The 21,867-nt window shown below is 31.7% G+C and overlaps 1 protein-coding gene across 3 annotated transcripts; it reads left to right on the top strand.

The window, feature by feature from the left end:
* The first annotated feature begins 240 nt into the window (after positions 1–240).
* LOC133703108 (DNA-dependent metalloprotease WSS1) lies at positions 241–9,043 on the top strand. 3 transcript variants are annotated; one of them, XM_062127535.1, is made up of 6 exons: positions 241–606; positions 930–1,125; positions 1,335–1,923; positions 2,053–2,111; positions 3,196–3,388; positions 8,734–9,042. In XM_062127535.1, the coding sequence occupies exons 1-5, from the start codon at positions 452–454 to the stop codon at positions 3,385–3,387; spliced, it is 1,191 nt and encodes a 396-aa protein (XP_061983519.1). In that variant the 5' UTR covers positions 241–451; the 3' UTR covers position 3,388; positions 8,734–9,042. The 3 variants fall into 3 exon arrangements, with proteins under 3 accessions (XP_061983519.1, XP_061983518.1, XP_061983517.1); XM_062127534.1 differs by having other exon boundaries at positions 242–606; positions 1,335–2,111; positions 3,196–3,393; positions 8,734–9,043; XM_062127533.1 differs by having other exon boundaries at positions 244–606; positions 1,335–2,111.
* The last annotated feature ends 12,824 nt before the right edge of the window (positions 9,044–21,867 follow it).

Here is a 21,867-nt window from a genome sequence, read left to right as displayed (position 1 = left end):
TGTTATTGCGGCGGAGAACAATCAACCGTGATTTTCAAAAAAAATTTAATTTTTGTTAATTTGAACTAGACAAAACTAATAATAATTTTAAATAACAAAACTATATATCAAATTTTATTCAAATTTAGAAATAAAAATAAAAATAAAAATAAAAATAAAAATAAAACATACCGTATCTTAAAAAAAATATATATATAAATTAAAATCTTAGATTCATTCAATTTCCTTCGCTTTTGTTAGGACTAAACATATTTTCGTAAGACAACATATTAAAATGTTCTTACAAATTAACAATTTCAAACACAAATCCATATAAAGTCTCTTTAAAAGGAAACTCACCACCATTGTAGCTAGACAAATCTCTCAAATCCTCGTCATAACAGCAAGCAAATAGGCTAAGCGTATCATACTGATCAGGGTTCTGATTTAGATTTTTTAGCGAGAGAGAGAGATGAATTTGGGTGATTTAAACAAAGTATGGGAAATCAAAGCCCTAAAAAAACCAGGAGAAGAGGAAGCCAGAAGGATGTTAGACAAAATAGCCAAACAGGTGCAGCCCATCATGCGTAAACACAATTGGCGTGTCAAGCTTCTCTCTGAATTCTGGTATTCTTTCTTTTGAAAAAATATATTATATTATGTACAGTCTCTGTTTGGCTGCTGAGAAATTAAATGCCCAAAAAGAAAGGATAAGAAAATTCCATTTTGTAAACCCATTACTGTGCCGAAGTTAAAATGTGATTCATTCATCAACAGGCCGGTTAATGGTGGAAAATGAAAAATAAATAAATTATTTTAATAGTTGTAATGGCGAAATTAGTTAGATTTTTGAAAACTGCTAGAAAATTATGGTTTCTCATTTACATTCTATGTTGTTTTGATGCCAAATTGACTGACGACTGAAACTATACGTTTGAATCGGACTTCAGTCCAAACAACCGGTCTCTTCTGGGATTAAATGTAGGAGGTGGGGTGCATGTGAAGTTGAGGCTTCGTAGACCAAACAGGGATTTGGATTTCTTTCCATTCCATCAGGTTCTTGATACAATGCTTCATGAGCTTTGCCATAATGTTCATGGCCCCCACAACGCCAACTTTTACAAGCTCTGGGATGAACTCAGAAAGGTCCTCTATTTCTTTTTTTCTTTGGCATTTTATTTTAATTAAATGTTTATATGCAGTTATAGCCTGTCATATTGAATTTCTGATGTATCTCGTGCATCTTTAATCTCCAAAACTTTTTTCTTGTTTGTAAACAATCCAATGCTAGTTTTTAAGTCAGGCAACATGGTTCCGCTATGACCCACCTCACTTGCTCCCGTTGTTTTTAACAGGAGTGCGAAGAGTTGATTTCCAAGGGAATCACTGGCACAGGAGAGGGGTTTGATCTTCCAGGGAGGCGTTTGGGTGGGTTTTCCTGCCAACCTGCTCTGTCATCTCTTCGCAAAACTGCCTTAGCTGCTGCGGAAAAGAGGGCAAGGTTAGGATCCATGCTGCCATCTCAGCCTAAAAGGCTTGGAGGTGATAGTACCATCATGGTTGCACTCAGTCCAATACAAGCTGCTGCAATGGCTGCAGAAAGGAGGTTGCAGGATGAGATATGGTGTGGTTCTCTGTTGGCTGAGACTGATGAGACCTCTGGTGATGGAGAGACTAGCTCTGATATTGCAGAAAACCCTGTATCTTTGGGGGAATTTACAGAAAGCTCAAGGTTACATAACTGTAGAAAAAGAGGCTGTGAATCAAATGACAGAACAGCTTGTTTATCTTCCAAAGGACATTCAGTTTCAGATTCTAATTTTGTGGATTTATCCAAAGATGCTTCAACATCTGGGTCCATGCTCGATCATGGCACCAACCTTAGAAAAAAAATTTGCAATTCATATAAGGATCCATTTCCTGATGCTACTACCCACATAGAAGGTAGTTTCATTGATTTAACGAGTGATTCAATTTTTGGATCCACAACTAATCTCAATGCAAGACATATTCTAGAGGCACCTCCTTTAACCAGTGATTCATCCTTTGGTTCCATATGTAATCGTGATACAGCACATACTCCAGAGGCATCTTCTTTGTGGGAGTGTGGAACCTGCACGCTACTGAATCCAGTAAGTGATCAGCATCATTACATCAAATCAATTGTTTTGCTGCTATGCTTCATTGGAAATATATTCTGAGTATTTTTAATGCTAGATTTTCGAGTTACATGATCTATTCCTTACACCTCACAGCTTAAGTACATACCTGGGACTGTATCTCATATGGATGCAGATGATGCGCAGAGTGTTTTTGGCTTATAAATGGATTTATTTTAATTGTTCAAGATGGTTTACATTTTTAGCATATAATTTATATTTTCCAGTCTTGTGTTTATAAATTTGCTTAAACACAAAGAGCATACATTGAAATGAGTACCCGCCTTATACTAAATGCAATAGTTGGAGATTTTGTTACTGTAGATTCAGTGATGACAACCTTGTCTCTTGAACCTGTAGATAATGCGCATAGTCTTTTGGTTCTGTAAAATCTTGATTTGTTTAATTGTTCAAGATTGTTTACATTTTTTTTCCAGCTTACAAGTTGAATTTTCCATTCATTGGTTTATTAATTCCCATTAAATATAGAAGCATGTTTTGAAATGAGCTCCCACTTTGTACTAAATGCAACAATTGGAGATTGTGTTATTGTTTTGTCCAGAAACGACAATCATGTCTCTTCTCCCTGCAGATACTGTTCTAAGTATTCATTTATTCTTTTTTGTCACATAAAAGGCTGATTATTTTATTGTTCAAGATTGTTCATGTTTGTCTGCTTAGAAGTTGAATTTTCCAATGTTTTTGCATATTATAAATTTGCGTTAACTGAAGACTTTAGTATCTATACAAGACAATGAGCACCGGCATTATACTAAATGCTATAACTGAAGACTTTAGTGTTGATACAAGGGAGCTGGTTTCTTGGGTCCCATTAGTCTATAATAGCTTCAGTAGAGTAGGGAACAAAGATGACGAAGCAAGGAAAATGGTGCACTAAATTTTTGAGGGTCTTGGAAATATATACTTTGATACTCAACTGAACAAAATGTGTATTATACTATAATGTTTTGTCTATAGCAACCAAATATTTCTCGTCTTCTTTTTACTATTGCTGAATTGATGAGCATTTTTTGTGTCATGTGTTGGATTACTGCAGCAACTAGCTCCAATATGCGAGCTTTGTGGCGCACAAAAGCCCAAAGATGCCAGCACCAAGAACAAAATCTGGTCCTGCAAATTCTGTACTTTGGAGAACTGTCTGAAGTTGGACAGATGCTTAGCATGTGGTCAATGGAGATATTCAAATGGTCCACCAGTGTCAACTCGTGCTCCTAACCTTGGCACCTGAGGTATGGTTGTACATTATCCATAAACTATAACCTCTCCAAGTAACTCTGCCTGATGAATGATTACTAGCATGGCTTTTTGGGTTCCGAGATATAGAATGGTCAAATTGTTAAAATGGCTTTTGCATTCACATGTGGTAACTTTTGTACTTGATAGATGCTCAGTAAAGTTCTAATGTTGAAATTAAAGGTTAAAACAAGTGTAATTAGGGCTGTCTAGATAGAGTAAGCATATACATATGCCATTACCATTTTAGACTATGATCTATCTTCTTTCATTTTGTATAAAAAACCTCGTACATTATTTGGTGTTGGGGGCAAAAATTTATCTCGGAAAAAATTTGAAAGCACCTAACCAATGAGTGAGAACATTTCAAGTGGATCATTCCTCCATTTATGTCCAAATAAACACAAGATTAGTTTGACAATATCATATAAGAGATGAAGACCATATCCACCAAAAAAAAAAACACAGAAAGAAAGGAAAATCATTTCTTTTCCCCTTACCATAGAGTTTGGTTAAGAACATTTAAAGCGATAAGAAAAAAGTGGGAAAGTGGAGGGATGAAAGCAGCTCTTCCAAATATTTATGACTCCTGCCCTACTTGTAAATTTTACTGGATTACCTGATGTTACAACTAATTAAATCAGGAAAATATTAGAGTTTGTTTGTGGAGCTTTGTATTCAACCAAACCAAACTTGAAAAAACCAAATTAATTTTAGGTTCAGTTTTTTGCACATTAATTATATTAGAATCCAAATTGATTGGTATTTTGAATTCGGCTCAGTACAGGTTTTCAGGTTAAACCAGACAGTGCTCACCCCTAAAGAGTAATGCTGGTAAATGAAATCAAAGTATACGGTGATAAGTGAAATGACATAGCATAATATAGGAGGCCCGCTGAAATATATGAACAATCTCAAACAATAGGTTGTTTAAATGTAATTTATCCATTAAAAAAGCTAAATTACCTTGTAGGATAGTGGCTGCAACACTTTGCAGTCTTTGCAATTACACTTAACCAAACAATATAAATTTGTTTGGTTAAAAAGATAAAAATAAATATGTTTAGAACAATTTTGGTTTGAATTTCTGTATTTTTAAAATAGGAGTTATAGAAAAAACATGTTTTCAAAGACTATTTATTATTTTTTATTTCTATAATATCATTGTAAAAAACTCTCAATTTCAAAATTGTTCATCTAAGACATGTAAGGATAAAAACGGTTATTATTATAGTTTTAAAACCCAACTCGAGGGTTGATCTAGGGCAAAGCCTGGGTCATGGGTCATGTTAACTCGAGTTTGCGTAAGAATAAAAATGGTTATTATTATAGTTTTAAACCCGATTCGAGGGTCGACCTAAGGCAAAACCTAGGTCACGAGTGGGGTTGACCGTCGACTTGGGTCAACGAAAGGACAAAAGTGGTTATTATCATAGTTTTAAAACTTAATTTGAGGTTAAACCAAGGCAAAGCTTGGGTCACCGATCAGAAGAGTCAATGTAAGAATAAAAGTTGTTATTATCATAGCTTTAAAAAACCGACTCGGGGGTCGATTTGGGTAAGACCCAAGTTATGGGTCGAGAGAGTCAACATGGGTTGAATGAAGTACACATATAGATAAAAGTGGTTATTGTTGGTTGACTCGAGTTAACATATATTATTATTAAAATTTTAAAACCCGATTCGAGAATCAACTCGAGACAAGATTTAGGTCATAGGTCGAGAGAGTTAACTTGTTTGATCTATTTTTTAAATAATAAAAGCAATTTTATTTTGATCAATTTTATTTTTCAAAAAAGTCAACGGGTACATAAAAATTTATGATATGTTAGAGATATGTTATTTTTGTAATTATTTTATATATTATACAAAAAAGGAACATGTTGAAAGTAAATAAAAATCAACACTGCCATATCAATATAATGGATTGTACGTTAAATTAAAAAAAAAAAAGTGAAATAAAAGAATAGATATCATGCTATTTATATCTTATTTAAAGTTAATAAATTTGAATGTCTAGATATTAAATTATCTTGAAAATGAATACAATAATTATGAAAGGATCAATCACAATTTCATTTTCTCTCTTCAAATTTAATTAGTGCTGCTCATCTTCTTTTAATTGCAATTAATGAAAAAATGAAATTTTTTTTTTTACCTATAAATAATGATATCATGTATTGTGGTAAAAACTTGTATAAGAGAATTATAGCGCTTATGTTTTTCCTTCAAATAACTCTTATATAAAAATATACATTAATTCTCATTATTATAAGACTTTAAAAATTATAAATAAAAAATTAAAAAAATGTGTAGTGAAGTTGTGTTTAGTTAAATGTTTATTTCTCTCGGCTCATAAAAACATAAAACTGTATTTGGGTCTCTTTTTATTAAAAAGAATTATGAATTCAACATCAAAACAAATCCTATCTGCATGTTATTATGCTGAATGTTTGACATATTAACAAAAAGCTAAAGACGTGGGAAACTACTATTCACCCACACTCATTGCACTGTGGAGTAATTTATAGTATATTATTTTTTTTCTTTTTTGTTATTATTATTTTTTTTCAAATTTGTTTTTGTATATTTTATTTTTCAATATCGAGGTGATTAAGAATTAAGTTTATTTATTTCGTAATTTATTTCTTTTCATTTTACCTTTTTATAAGGTTAAAGTAGTTTATGAGTTTGTTAGGGTAACCCAAGTTGTTCCGGTTTACGGGTTTGATGTGATATATTTTTTTTTAATTGAACTTGACTTTGTTATTGTTTTTTTTTATAGTTAAAAAAAATAGTTTCGAAAAAAATAATGTTATTAAACTTTATAAAGTCAATGGATCTGTTCACAGTTTGGCCGGTTGACATGGTTTGCGGGTCTGGCGAGTTTATTTTTTTTTATTTCATCCATAGATATTATGTTAATTAAGAATTCAGCTTCATAAGTGATTTAGTTTCGCTTTCTATAGGGTTATCGTGGTTTTAAAAAAATATCTCGGTATTGGATTGGTGTTTGATTTTTGATTGTCTATTTTGTTATCATATAGTTAAATAACAATTTTTTTTTTAAAAAAATTATAATATCAATGGAGTTCATGATTCGGCTCACGGGTTTGACATGCTAGTCTAGGTTACTCAATTCATAGATTTGACGGGTTTACCTACCGACTGAATATGTTTGGTCCTTTATTTTTTTATTTCTTCCTTTATTAGTAGATTGGTTAGGAAATAGATTGTATGATTTATTTTTGTTTGTTTTCTATAAAGTTATCATAATCTCAAATAAATATTTATTTTAGGGTTGATGTTCAATTTTATGAGTATTTATTTTTATTATATAATTACGCTTTCAGCTTGTTTGTTTTTGTATTTTAAAAATGTTTTGAAAAAAATAAATTTTTTTATTTGCTTCAAATTAAGTTTTTTGTTTTTTGTGTTTTCAGATATTTTAAAATGTTGATGATAAAAATAAATTTAAAAAAATAAAAAAATATTATTTTAATGTATTTTGATAAACAACCGGACCCTTCAACCGTTAGCCAAACCAATAATTCAGGGCCAAGATTGTAATATTGATGCTTACTGAAATATAGGCTTTATGCCAATGACTTAAACGTGTTTGAGCTTAAGCAAAACCATTGAAGGATGAAATGTTGATTTGAGTAATTAAGCAGGCCTTTTTTTAAAAAAATAAAAATAAATTCTGTAGTACATATGATTTTTATTTTTATTAAGTTTGGAGTTTGGATATTCCAGTAAAGTTCAGATAAATTTAAACAATACACGTAATTAGTTCAACATGATTGTAATAAGTTAAAACAAGTTTAAACTGCCTTATTAAATGCCTATACTAAAATGCCTTGGAATTTCAATATAGTAATGGAAAGTGAAATACTAAGAAATTTTATAATTATGTTTTAAAAGATTTTTTATATATAATTTTATCATTTAACATTAGATTTGATTTAATGAGTATTGAATTTTATAATTTATTTTATATAAAATTATTCTAGTACGTGGACTTGAGTTTGACAAGTTAACTCGGGTTGACGTAAGTTATTTTTTTAATTGATTTTTTTCTTAACTTTTTTCTTCAACATTGTGTTGGTTGAGAACTTTGTTATATTTTTTTTATTTGTTTGCTATGAGGTTATCACAGTCACATCACTCGTGTCGCAAGTTTTGTGGTCTAGTCGGGTTGGTTCAAGTGTTTTTTGTTCTTTTTTAATTGATTTTTTTCAATTACATCTTTCAATATTAGGTCGATTGAGAATTTGACATTGTAATTTATTTAATTTCTATAGAGTTATCTCAGTCTCATGATCCAAGTTTGACAAGTTAATCTAGGTTGACTCAGAATGTTTTTTTTTTAATTGATTTTTTTTTCAATTTAATCCTTCAACACTGGGTTGGTTTGGTTGAGAATTATGCTTCATAATTTTTTTTATTTACTTTCTATGGTTATTACAATCTCATGACTTGGGTCGCAGGTTAGCCTAGTTGCCTCCAGTTTTTTTATTTTTTATTTTTTATTTCTATTTTATCCTTTAATATTAGATTGATTGAGAATTAGACTTCATAATTTATTTCGGTTTGTTTTCTACGAGGTTGTCTCGGTCTCATGACTTGGATCACATGCTTGGTCAGTTAGCTTGAGTGGTTTTTTTGTGTTTCTTTTTTAATTAATTTTTTTCTCCAATTTCATTATTCAACATTGAGTTGATTGAAAATTAAGCTTCATAATTTGTTTTATTTTTCTTCCTATGCTGTTATCCCGGTCTAATAACTAAGGTTTGACAGGATAATCCAAGTTGACTTGACTCATTTTTATAATTGAATTTTGTTTTTAATTACATCCTTCAATATTGAGCTGATTCAATATTGAGTTGATTAAGAATAGAACTTAATATTTTTTTTATTTGTTTTCTATAATGTTATTAGGGTCTCATAACTTAGGTTGGAGATTTGGTAGGTTAATATGAGTTGATTCGAGTAAATTTAAGTAGTCTAATATATTGTCATCTCAATATTAAAAAAAAAGATATTGTCTTGATTTTTTTTTAATCAAACTATATATTTACCATTTGTTTGAGTTATTTTTTGATTTGCAAAGTCAATCATTTCATATTGGATCAACCTCCATGGAAATTGTTTTCCTAAAAAATATGTTAACAACGCTTAACAAAAATTTAATCGACTCATAGCGTAACGTAGATAATTATCTAGTTCTAGCTGTATCCTATCCTGCATATCTCAATTTTTTATTTTATTTTTGTTGTATTCTCACCAATTTGATACGTATCACGTATCTGTATCTTAAATGGTCTTGATATGGATACAGGGACTTTTTGGAGCAGCCATGTTTCCTACGACTTGGTGTCTTTTTGTATCTTTTGGAGCAGCCATATCCAAATTCAAATTTCCTCTTGTTCTCCATAGCAATCGTGAGAATCACTTGTTTGAAGGGTTAAGTAGCAATTTAAAGTTCAAATTGAATGAATAGAATGGGAAAAATCAACCAGTAAATATGAAAACAAATGTGGAATTTCGCCCAATTATTGGTTTCCTCTGCTTGGCAATGCATGTCCCTAGTAATAACAAGGGTACGTGTTCTTTAGCATGTTCTATGCCAAGCTAAAACCGTATATATACAATGGCATTGGTAGTTAAGGGTGTGTTCGTTTTTGCTTTTATTTTTGTGTTTGCCTGAGGTACAACCCATCACAGTAAAAAATGCAAGAACAAAAGCAACAAATTCATACTTTTATTGCAATGTTTTTTTTGCTTTTAGTAGTGGGTTCTACCACTAAAATCAAATGCATCAACAAAAACAAATATACACCAAGTCTCATCATACATGTTTTCGCAAATTAAAATATCCAAGTTCATGCAAAAATGAAGAGTTGCTAGAGGGGTTGATCAGAAAGTTGCCTATGAAATGATAGTAGAGAGAGCAACTTTCGCTATAGAATAATTGAAAAAACAATATCAGCCTTTTAGATGATTTTCAAAAGCCCATAAACAATGCTAAATAATCACTATTTTTGCAATGCATCAACGATCTTAATATTATTGATGAAAGCAAGAAAAAATTTAAAAAACCTGAATCACTAAAGTCATAAATTGCAAAAAATAGGCATCTCATTTTGCACATCATGGAAACAAACTGAAGAAGCTTGAAACCCACTTCACCAAATCCGAGCTTCCTTTAAGGATGATTGTTGTATGGATAATGGTTGTTACATGAAAAAAAAAACCCTCCAATATCAAAATCAATTTAAGGGTTTTAGGTATTGATAATGAAAAAAGGTTTATATATATATATATATATATATATATATATATATAGAATCCCTTTTGTATTGTTAAAACTTAATATTATATTAAAAAAAACATGAAAAAATATAGAAAAATATCTAGAAAAAATCTTTCAACCTAAGGTGACAACCTTATTCCTGTATTATAGATGCAAATAGAGTTATCATAGACTTGTAGCTTGTTATTAAAAAGGAGAGGAAGGAAAGGAGAAAAGAAGAAGAACTCGGTTGGGGGTTGGGTGATTTTATTGGGCTAGGCCCAACCAAATATCTTATCATCATCAATTTCCCTCCAAAGTAAATTTTTAACAAAGTGTTGTTAAAAATTAACTTTATCATAAAGTCATATGCAATGGAGAAATTGAATGATATATACAAGAAATAACTTGAACTTACAAGGAAAGTTGGTGATATTATGACCGACATTGGTGGGAATTAAAACTTGCATCCATGTCAAGAATCATTGGACATCTTTCATATTGTTGTGTACGTAATAGGGTTGATCATGACAATGATAACTATCTCAGGAATCACATTGCTGGAAATTAAAGATGTATCAATGTTAGGAATCACTGAACATCTTTCATCTTTCATATGGTTGTGTACGTGATAAAGCTGAAAAACTTATTCTACCATGACCGATGACAATTATCTTAAGAATCTTGGTAAATGTATCACTATTTCACATGGGCACGCCGAATCACTTAATGTTGTTGGTAGAATCACTTTATAGATAGTCATTTCTTCCTCTCCACTTCAATACCTCATTCTTCTTTCTTTCGAATTCCTTATGGTGAATCTTTTATAAGTAGAGACAGATGTGAGGAAACTTACTCATTCTATAGTGACTCTAGAGCTAGTACATTTGTTAGTGGGAATAAGAGGGCTAGATTTTCTCATGAGGTGTATCAAAATCCCATACTTACATCTAATCCACCTTAACCCCATGGCCTTTATAGAAGTGTTGTAGCCAATAGAGCTATTAATTATCTAACACTTAACATGATGCCAGGGGATAATGGTAGGACTCCACTTGCCTGTGAAATACTAAGTAGAAAACTAGAGTCAACAACTGGAAATTTTGAGATCATAACTCTCATATGCATGTTTAGGTTTGTGTATATCTTTCCTTTGTATGGTTTGTTAGAGACATATTTTCTTATTATAATATATCTGTAGGTTAGTTACACCTAATTAGGTGGACGACTGTAGCAACTTTTAACAAATACCTGAGACTTAAAGGTTAAAATTCTATTGTTGACCTATTTAAATATTGTTATAGTCTATTTAGTTCTCTTGAAGCTAAAAGGGGTATAGCATGGTCTTACACTTTTTCTAAGAGAAGAACACCAAATCTCCTGAAAGATATTTTTCAAAGCAAAACACTCTCAATAAAAAATTGGAGGAGTGATTGGATTATAATGTGTTATAGTGGTTCTATTACCTCTACTAAAATAATATGGGGGATGTTCTCTAGTCTAGAGATTATATTGTAGATAATGTTGTTCTTCATTTGAGTTCAAATAAAGAAAAGATGTTCTGAAATATTATTGACAATTGTTAACATTACCTTCTTTGGTTGGTGAAAGGGTATTCTTTATTAGACAATTTATATGGTACAACAGATATTTTGTAATTTTTTTCGAATCTCGTGTTGTATAAATGTTATACTGATATTTTTCTATGTTGTATTCTAGTGGACCCTACTCTTTGAGAAAAATAAATAACTAGAAAAAACAAGCCTAAAAAACCTCATTATTATCATCATCATCACATTGTCTACTGAAAAGAAATAGGAAGAGTCTCAAGAAGAAGAATATGAATAGAAAAAATTATAAGAGAAGAAAAAGGCTGTAGAAAAACTCGAAGTAGAGGAATTAGGTGAAACTCATCTAGAGAGTGGTGAAATAGACTCTGAACTTGACATGGGAACAATGAGGAGCAGGTATTGATTAGTACTTAAAAGTGCATTTTTATCAAGGTTTTATATCATCATTTTGCACTTGAAATATCAATAACTCCTTAACTAAAACATGTTTTATAATAACAAGTCTGATACCATAAGATACCTTTAATTTATGGTAAATGTTCATCTTAAATGCAAGCCTATCACATAAATGAAAGGGTTGATTGATGAGTTTAAGTACGGAAATTGAAAGGACAAAGAGAGAGCCAAACTTAGAAAAGAGATGCTGGTTCAGTCCAAACTGGAACACTGTTCGGTCATTGGGTCATATCTGAAGCTGTAGATCTTGGATTTCAGTATGCCTTATATGGATGGAAAGCTAAGACATAGGCCTAAAACTTTCATGATGAGTCCAAGATTTAAAAAGGCCATTTTCAAGTCCAAATTGTAGCAGCAACAAAGAAGTCCGAATCTATTTTGCAACCCAAACACTGTTCAGTGTTCAGCCCACATCTCGAGTTATAGAAGTCCAAATGACCTCAACTTTTTTTCCCTGGAAAGCTAAGACAATTTCCTAGAACTTTTATGATTTAAGTCTGTTCAAATTATGACGTTATCAATGACATTTTTGGTAGACAAGAAGATAAGGATTGTTACCAAGTCAAGATGTGGCCAGCCACTCAACAATTAGTCAACAAATCGATAGTTCTAAATTTTGGCCTATAAAAAGAGGCATTTGCAATATATTTAAACATCTTGGTTTTCAAATCAAGATCATGCTCTTGCTCTCTCTTTATATTTTGTAATGCTTAAGTTTTGCTTATATTAATCTCTTGCTTATGCTTTTCATTTCCTTGTTTTGTTTATTTATATTTCTCTCTGTCATTATGTTTAGCTAAATTTATCATGTTAAGGTGAAAAGGTTACACGAATAGTGTAAGAATAAGTATAATATAAACTCAACATGGACCTTAATGTTTGATACTAACATGTTTTATATTTGTTATCTTGTTTATTTTTAATACTTTGCTTGTTAAATGGTTAATCTAGATTTATATTGTATAACCCTTGCTACAACAAATACTTGGCACTTTCATAGCCCAACCATATGGTATAACCGATACCTGTGCTATGAAACAAACTTGATTTGTTATTAACATAAGTTATAATCATGAATGCCTGACAACATTTACAAGTATTAGCATTATTCGAATAAGATAACTAATGTAATCATGTTAACAATTTATAATTCGATTGGAACCTCCTTTGTGTGTGGTTTCCAGTTGAGTAATAAAAAGAGTTTATACTATACTTGTTTGAAATACCATTAGTGGATCCTCTAACCTTAACAATTGTTTTTATCATTGTTTAATCCTTATGTCAATATCACATCTCAAAACTCTCTTTATCATTACTATTATTGTTGTTGTTTATAATTTATATAGTTAACCTCCCTATGGTTCGACCCCGGTCTTGCCGGGTTATTTATTACTTCGACACTCCTACACTTGGGAGAAGATATCAATTTTTTGGTCGTGTCAAGTATGCTTTTATGTCTGAGGAGCGAGAAAAGATGTAGTTCGTTGCCTATGAATTTTGAGCTTGTAGATGCCAGTTGTCCCATGACAATGACACCTTCACCTAGTCCGTTGCCAAGCCCTGCACATGTTATTGTCTAGAATCCTATTGTTACAAGTTCTGTGACTACTTCGCCAATCCCTATCAACATCCCTAACGATATAAGTCAAAGTGATGCCTTGTTGCTGGCATTTCTTCTTTTATTCCTTCTTTTTTATGGTTTCATCTTCCTTCATACAAATTTTTATGAATCATATGACTATTAGTGGTTATGGCCCCATTCCTGATGAACCTTCATTGATAGGATTTCAGCCTCCTAAAGAAGTGATATACACTGATAGAGAGAGATACATCATCACTTTGCTATTTGGAAATTGTTGCATGTGGACGCACTGGGTCAGAGGGGTCGTTTGGAGTCGCCACCTAGTTGTTTGGTTCAAGGTTGCTAGGAAACTCAGCTGTACTGATCTTGTTAGAGATTCAAGTGTAAGAAACTGATTGTGGCTAAGAAAGGTATTGGTACCTTTAGCGCATCCTACCTAAGGTAAGTTGTTTTGTGATTTGATGTAATTTAGAGGTTTTGATGGTTTTCTGGTCAGTGGTCTATCTGTAGTTTATAATTAAGATTTACTTGTATGAATAAATCCGGTGTTTAAGAATTTATTATAAACTCGTGTACCCAAATAAATTCTTAGGAAAAAGTTCTTCACAATTTATGTATTACAATGAAAATACTTCCAATTAAAATTGATGAACATTTAGAATAACTCTAAAAATTTTCTAGCAAACTCCAATATTTCAAATATCACTCTCATTTGTAAGTCCAACATTTTCTACCAGGATTTTTAACCATTAATTCTCATGAATTAAAAAATAGTGATTTATTGAAATATTGAACATATAAGAAAATACAAACACAAACACCTTTTTTATTATTATTATTTTTGCTCACACACCCCATAATTTACATGTTTTAAACATAATAAAAATTTACAGTCTAACCATAATTTAAATACACATAACATTTAAAAATTGCAAAAATGACCTTACAAAGGTAAAAACATTATCTGGAAAACGTTGCTTGGACTCAGGAACAGTGTTGGAAAATTCTAGGTTGTAAGAACTGTGGCAGCGCATCTTCTCTACGCGCCACCATTTCTGTTGACACGTGAATTCCACACACCGTCTCCTGTGAACTAGAAAATCAAGTGGACCTGAAAGATCTCTTCCTTTCCTCTTTTCCTATACCGACGATGATGGTCACCGTCACTTGTAAAAGACAAAAAAACATACAAGCCAGTCGATTCATTTTATTTTTATTTTTTAGGATCCATTCTCAATTTCCCTTTTCTTCTCCTCCATACGCAGTTCTGTTGTAAAGGAAAACCTTTACTTTGGTGGTCGTGGTCTCCTGTTAATAAGGGAGCGATTGGTTGAAGCTTTACTATCGTCATCAACGTGGTTAGAAGTGGTGGATCTTTGATGGAAGAAGAATGGCTGGGACAAATCTGGTGGTGCTGGTTGAGTCGCGATAGAACAATGGCAGTGAGAATGAAGGATGGTTTAGAGAATGAGAGGAGAGGTTTATCTGTGCAGTGTATGACTGGCGATTGTTGGTTTGAACAGGGAGAGGTGATGGATCTACTAGTGTTTGAAGGAGAGAAGATAAGAGTGAGGCTTTGTCGGGGGGAATGGGTCTAGAGGCTTAAGGTTTTTTCTGTGTACAAATGTTGTTGTGTGTTTACCTGAAGAAGATGGTATGAGAGGAGGGTGAAGGGTCGTGGCATGTGTGGCGGTTGTTTTGGGTGTAATGGGGTAGAGAGGAAAAGTTAATAAACAAAGGATTTGTTGGGGAAAATAGGTCAGATGGTTTTTTTTTCTGTGTATGGAGGTTGCTGGAGATAGGCTGAAATGGTTGGGGGTTGTTGATGGTATGAAGGAGAAAAAAAGGGAAGTGAGGGGTCTGTGGGGCTGCTGGAGGTTGGTGGTAGGTGGAAAAGAAAAGTTCAGGTTGGTTCAGTGAAGACGAGGGAGATGAAGGGGCTGAAGGTTGAAGATGAAAGGAAAATTAAGGCTATTTGATGAAGATTGAGACCAGTTTAAAAGATGGTGAAAAAATTATTTTCTAGCAAGAATAGAGAAGTTGGAGGAGAGCTTGTGGGGTTTCAGCTAAAGAAAAAGGAGGGGTGTTGGGTAGTTTCAGTAGAGAAGATGAGAGAAAACCAGAGTGGAGGAGGGGGCTGGTTTAGGTTAATTAGGTTTAAGTTTTTGTATTTTTTTTTGGTCCCTAAGCAAACTTAGTGACGAAGCAACCAAAAAAAAATTGGTCCCTCAGCTTCTTTCTTTTTGTAATTGGTCTCTTGCAAATTTTTTATTTTTTATTTTTTGTATTTTGAATTTTTAAAAAAAGAGTAACTTTAATGTCGACTTAAAAAGCACATAACAACTGAACACGTAGGAAAAAAAACGTTGCAAATGACGCAAAGACGTCAAAAATGTATTTTTTAGATTTTTTTTGTTTTTTACTATTTTTGATTTTTTTTTCAAGAATTGAGTAAAACATTGGGCAGCAACAGGAATAATAATTCACTTGTTGATCATTATGGCCATATATATATATTGTTGTTAGAATAAAATAATTTTATTGAGATATCCAACAGTTTGGAAGAGGTAGTGTGTCTAACCTGTTATCCTATAACCTGAATGATGCTTTTCATATAAGTAAAAGATTGTTGATCTTTTATCATAAGCCTTTACAATTGTTATCATTGCTAACAAAATATTTTTCCTAGAGTTTATATAGACAAGCATTAGCTCACTGGAGATAGGAAGGAGAACATAAGTAGATACTAATTCTTTGATACAAGCTCATTAAGAGATTACCACTTGCCAGGAAAAGAAGGCTCAAGTAGAGGAGGGTCTTCATGACTTACAATCAACATATTGCTCCTTGTGCATAAAAAGAGACATTTTCTATGTAGAGTTTACCATTCTTCGGGCTATTATAGTGGAATCTAAACAAAAAATGGCTGGCTACAAAAATAAAATTGAGAAGCTTGAAAAAAAATATCATATAATGCTTATAGTGCATTAACTAGTGTATAAAATGAATTAACACATGTTTAGAGTGAGGTGACATGATTACAGAGAGAGAATGTTCTCCTTGGCAATTATTGGGTTAAATAACTCTGAATTAGAGACTGTTTATAGCACCATTCCAATACTAAAAACAATATTAGAGGAACATAAAGATATTAATGGATAATTATTCCAATCTTACTTTGAAGAAATTAATTGGATATATAAATTTTGGAGAAAATAATATGGAGATAATTGAAGGTAAATTCACTTTTATAGTGAAAATTAACTTGGAGAGATAAATAGGAGAAAAATGAAGAATAACTACTTCACTAAGTTTTATACAAGAAGAATAAACTTTAGAGATATATCTGATTGGAGATTCTAAAAATATAGAGACAACATTAGAAACTTCAATTGAAATACTAGACTTGATTACTCCAATCACCTTAAATGGTATATCCTATTTTGGTATCAATTTCCTTCTTTCTTCAACACTACTCGTGGTTTCTAATTTCCTCAATATCCAATCTTCCACTTTAAATTTTTTATTCTTCATTTTAACATTATGGTACTGAGTAGCTTGAGTTTAAAATACCTCATTCTTCATTATAGAGAAATGTAATACCTTATGGCTGAGGCATCCTATTGATGTTGTAATCATTGCTTTTGTTCCATAATTCTGGAGGAAATGTGTTTCACCGGTAAAAGATTTTTGAGATGTTCGGTATGCTTATAAAGTCTTATCTAATAACACGACCCATTCACCCTTAGCTCCTTCCATTTTCTTCTTCAACCCATTTAACAATCTCTTGTTGGTGAGTTTAACCTGTCCATTTGTCTGAGGATGAGAGATGAAGGAGAACTTGTGATCAATCTTGAGCCTTTGACTCTACTCTCTCATTTTTCTATTGTCAAATTAGGTTTCTCTACTAGTGTTGTCACGACCTGATTCCTAGATCCATGACCGGCACATAGGCAAGGTTCCCCTCCGGGTTCCATACCTATGTGAACCCAAACTTATACACAAACTTCTCCTAACTAAATCAGAGTTCAACGCAGCATTAATAACAAAATCAACTTCATAATATAATTGAATTGTCTTAATACAAGAGTTAATATAATTTCATAGTTTTGGAGCACTAACTAGACAGAAAGGAAAATGTACAAATTACAACCAAAAAAGCAGGTTCTGAAGGTCCAACAAAAGTGACCTGCTATCAAGCTATAAGCCTGAAAAGGATAAATAATGAGAGGGTGAGTTCAACAACTCAGTGAGTAGATAACGTTCAATACACACATACGAGGTAATACAGCAATGAGAAATATATATACAAGCATGGCTCTAGGTTCTTATAGAAAGGTTTCTCAAATAGGCCATAACAAGAATATCATATGGTAAAACTCATTAGAAAATCAAAATGCAATGAGCATGAGGCTCCGTACTATGGGATGATCAGTCCACACAGGTTGGTAACTTCCCCGACCAACTAGGGTTCAGATACGATGTGTACAAAGACTAACACTATCCTGTTAGCATGGATATTCTGACTGACATACCATACGTTTATAATCATAATCAAACAGACATATTCATATCTCAAGGCTCAACTCATGACATCAATCAAATGAGGAGCTATCAATTCAAAATATATATACTGATTCATATCAATAATTCAGATTCAACAATTGATCATGCTTATCGTAACAAGGATAATAATCAACATATATATTATCAAGAAGCATGATCCAATTCATATTAACAAATCAAATATTTATAATATTTCTCATGCATATGGAAAATTATCCACTCACCTGACTCGAAAGCAACAAAACTCAAAGCTGATATCGAAGGAAATCCTACTGACGTCCCACTAGTAGAATATCAGGATTATCTGAATATAAAGTAGACATATTCAAGAATGACTCAAAAGAATATATAACCTATTTAATACACTTATCTAAGAGTATATTCCATAACCCTATATATTTTTGAACTAACTAGTTATTTTTCCTAAAAAACCCAACATGAAATGGTTTTTCCCGAAATTTAATCCATAATAAAACAAATAATAAAATTGGTAATAATTCACTAAATAACCCTCAATTATTCATCAAACCAATCTGCACAAGCTAATATTACAGCTAGGGACTAATCTGGAATTTTTTTTCAAATTTTTAGGGTCAAATTGTAATTTTTGTCAAATTGAACGACCAAACTAAAAATATCATAAATCCATTACTATACTGAAATTCTGACCATAATTAGTCCTCATTTCTATCCAGATCATCTCATTATACTCCAAGGACCATTCTGGAATTTTACCAAATTTTTAGGGTCAAATTGTAATTTTTGTCAAATTGGAGGATTAAATTGAAAGTGTTAAAATTTCATAACTATACAGGAATTCTGCCCATAATTTATATTTTATTCTGTTCAGAATCTCGGAATAGGCTCCAGGGACCAATCTGTAAATTTTCCAAAGTTTGAGGACTAAATTGTAATTTTCCAAAATTGAGGGACCAAATTGAATTTTCATCATCTTCAACCTCAAACCCAGAATTTTCACAGATTACCTACTGTTATCCCCTAATTTGTAACACAAATTGACCATTCAAACAAAAACCATAACTCAAAATCATCATTTTCATCTACAATCTCTTAAATTCAACTTAACAATCCATTATCCACAACAATCAACCTTATAACATTCAATTTAATTTATCAATTAAACCCAAAACACAAATTTTCAAAACCTTAACATTCATCAAAACTGAAATTAAAATTCAATTAACATACATTTATACATTTAACAACCTAAATCTTACCTTTAAACTTATTTCTTCAACTCCTTTCTATTTCCCTTCTAATTTCTCTCTTTTCTCTTCTTCTTCTTTCTCCCTTCTCTCTCCTGCCGATTCTCTCTCAAATTTTCAGATCCCTCTTTTTTTTTCTTCTATTTATATTTAGTATGTTTATCTAATTACCACACTACCTCTCATTCATTTATACCCACACTTTAAGCCACCAAGGGCTTTGTTGTCATTTCCTATCTTTTAATACAAAGCATTACAAGTGTTTTTGCCTCTACCCATTTAGTGAAGTATTCAACCATCACTAAGATAAATTGTCTCATTCTCGAGGCATTTGATAATGGTCTCAGTCTATCCATTCCTCATTGTAAAACAAACATATGAAGAAGTAATAATGGTTAACTCAGTAGAAGGTTGGCGAGTCACTAAAGCAAACCTCTGGCACTTTTCACACCTCTTTACTATTTTTGTAGTATTTTTTAAGAGTGTAGACAAATCAAACCTCGCGGTAATTATTCAGGATGCGAAGACTCTTGCCCCTATATGAAATCTACATATTCCTTTATGGATCTCCCTTAGCACATATTCACTTTCCTCTGGAGATATACACTTCAATAATGGAGTAATGGTTGATCTTCTATATAATTAACCATCTTGGAGACAATAACATGATGCTTTCTATGTTAGCTTGATTGCAATAATCCTATATGGTGGTAACTCTCTCGCAAGTATTTCCTGACCAAGGTTCTCTAATTTTTTATGATTGCATGTATAGTCACTATTAACACATTTACTTCTTCTGATATCTTGGTTTTTCTAACACCTCAACCTAGACATGAGATATAAATTTTGTTATATTGTAGTTTGCTGGTTTAGAGAGAAGATTGGCCTTATTGTTTCCATCACGAATGGATTTAGAGATAATAATTTGTTTTCCTTTTTCTTTCATCATATTAATATGTGAAAGCACCTTTTATTGGTACTTTATCATGGAAGGCTCTTTAACCCCGAATACTTCCTGACATCGTTCTACAATTAGCTGAGAGTTGCTGAACATAAAAATAGATAAACCCTTATACTCTCTCCTAGATTGAGACCAACTAAAAGAGCCTCACTCGACCATATTATTGGGGGATGAAAATTCATAATGAATTGTATACTAAAAATTGTTTCCCCTTGGGCTAGTCAACATAAGTCCAGCTCCACTTCCATTCAGGGTTAATGTTCAATCAACATGTAATACCCAAGGTTTAGTGGCGAATTGGTTCTCTACTACTTCAATTTCAAACTCTAATGGAGATGGCTTGGTGAAGGAGTATTCCACAATGAAATCAACTAAGGCTTTTCTTTTAATAGTTGGTTTTAGCTGATATTGGAGTCTATATTCTCCCAGCTCATTGGCCTACTTGACCAGGCGACTTGATAGGTCAGGTTTATGGAGGATTTATCTCAAAGGCAAATCAATTAACACAATCACTTGATATGCTTGGAAATATAGTTTTAGTTTCCTAGTATCATTAACTAAAGTAAAGACTATCTTTTAAATCCTCATATATCTCATCTCGGCATCATGGAGAAATTTGTTGGCATAATACACTAGCTTTTGGATACCCTTTTCTTCTCATACCAGTACTACACTAACTCCTAAATCAACAACCACTAAGCAAAGAAAAAAGTTATTCTCTTTCTCTAGGCTATGAAAAAACTCTATGAGAGGAAAGATGGAGCTTTGATTATTCCAAAGCTTGATGACATTTCAAAGTCCACTTAAAATCTGAGATATTCTTTATATTTTTTAAGAAAGACAAACAATGTTCACTTAAGTGAGAGATGTACCTGTTGAAGGCAACAACTCTTTTGGTTAGTCTATATGCATCTTTTATTGTCTGAGGAGGAGTCATATTTATTATTTTTTGGATTTTCTTTAGGTTTGGCTTAATACCCTTACTATGTACCATGAAACCCAGAAACTTTTCTCCTTTAATGGTGAAAGTGTATTTGGTGGGATTCAACTTCATCTAGTGTTGTTGTAGAATAGAGAATAAATAGAAAGATTTTTTTTTTAAAAAAAAGTATCAAGCCTCATTTGTAATAGATCTAATATTGAAGATTGAAATTAAGAAAAAAAAAACTAAATCTATAAAACCGGTATACAACGTGACAGAAAGAAAAAAAATTATATATATATAAAACACAATTCTCAAAACAAACTAATATTGAAGAATGAGATTGAAAAGAAAAAAAATAGTTATTGAATGGTTAAATTAAAACAAAACAAAACACTATTATAATTAATAATGTTTTGTGTTTATAGATATAGTGATTTAACCATTCTCTTTAATGTATTGTTAACTTTTTTGCTAGAAAATAAGTAGATTGTTGGCTTTAGACTCCCAAAAACATTTTTTTTAATCATAGTTACCTTATATTAATGATATATAAAGAAACTTAAAAAAAGATATAAAGCCTTATTTCCAATAGATATAATATTAAAGATTGAAATTGAAAAAATAAATCTATGAAACTGGTATATAACTTGACAGAAAGGAAATCAATTTTTTTTTATAAAACACATTTCTTAAAACAAACTAATATTAAAGGATGAGAATGGTTAAATTAAAAAAACAAAAACAAAACACAACACTATTCTAATAAATAATGTGTTGTGTTTATTGATATAGTTATTTAGACATTCTTTTTAGTGTTTTGTTAACTTGTTTGCTAGAAAATAAGTAGATTGTTGGCTTTGGCATTTCAAATTCATTTTTTTAATCATATTTAC

The sequence above is a fragment of the Populus nigra genome, chromosome 9, assembly GCF_951802175.1.
Source record: "Populus nigra chromosome 9, ddPopNigr1.1, whole genome shotgun sequence".
Lineage (NCBI taxonomy): Eukaryota > Viridiplantae > Streptophyta > Magnoliopsida > Malpighiales > Salicaceae > Populus > Populus nigra.
The sequence above is the reverse complement of the archived record's forward strand: the minus strand, read 5'-3'. Positions and strand labels throughout refer to the sequence as shown.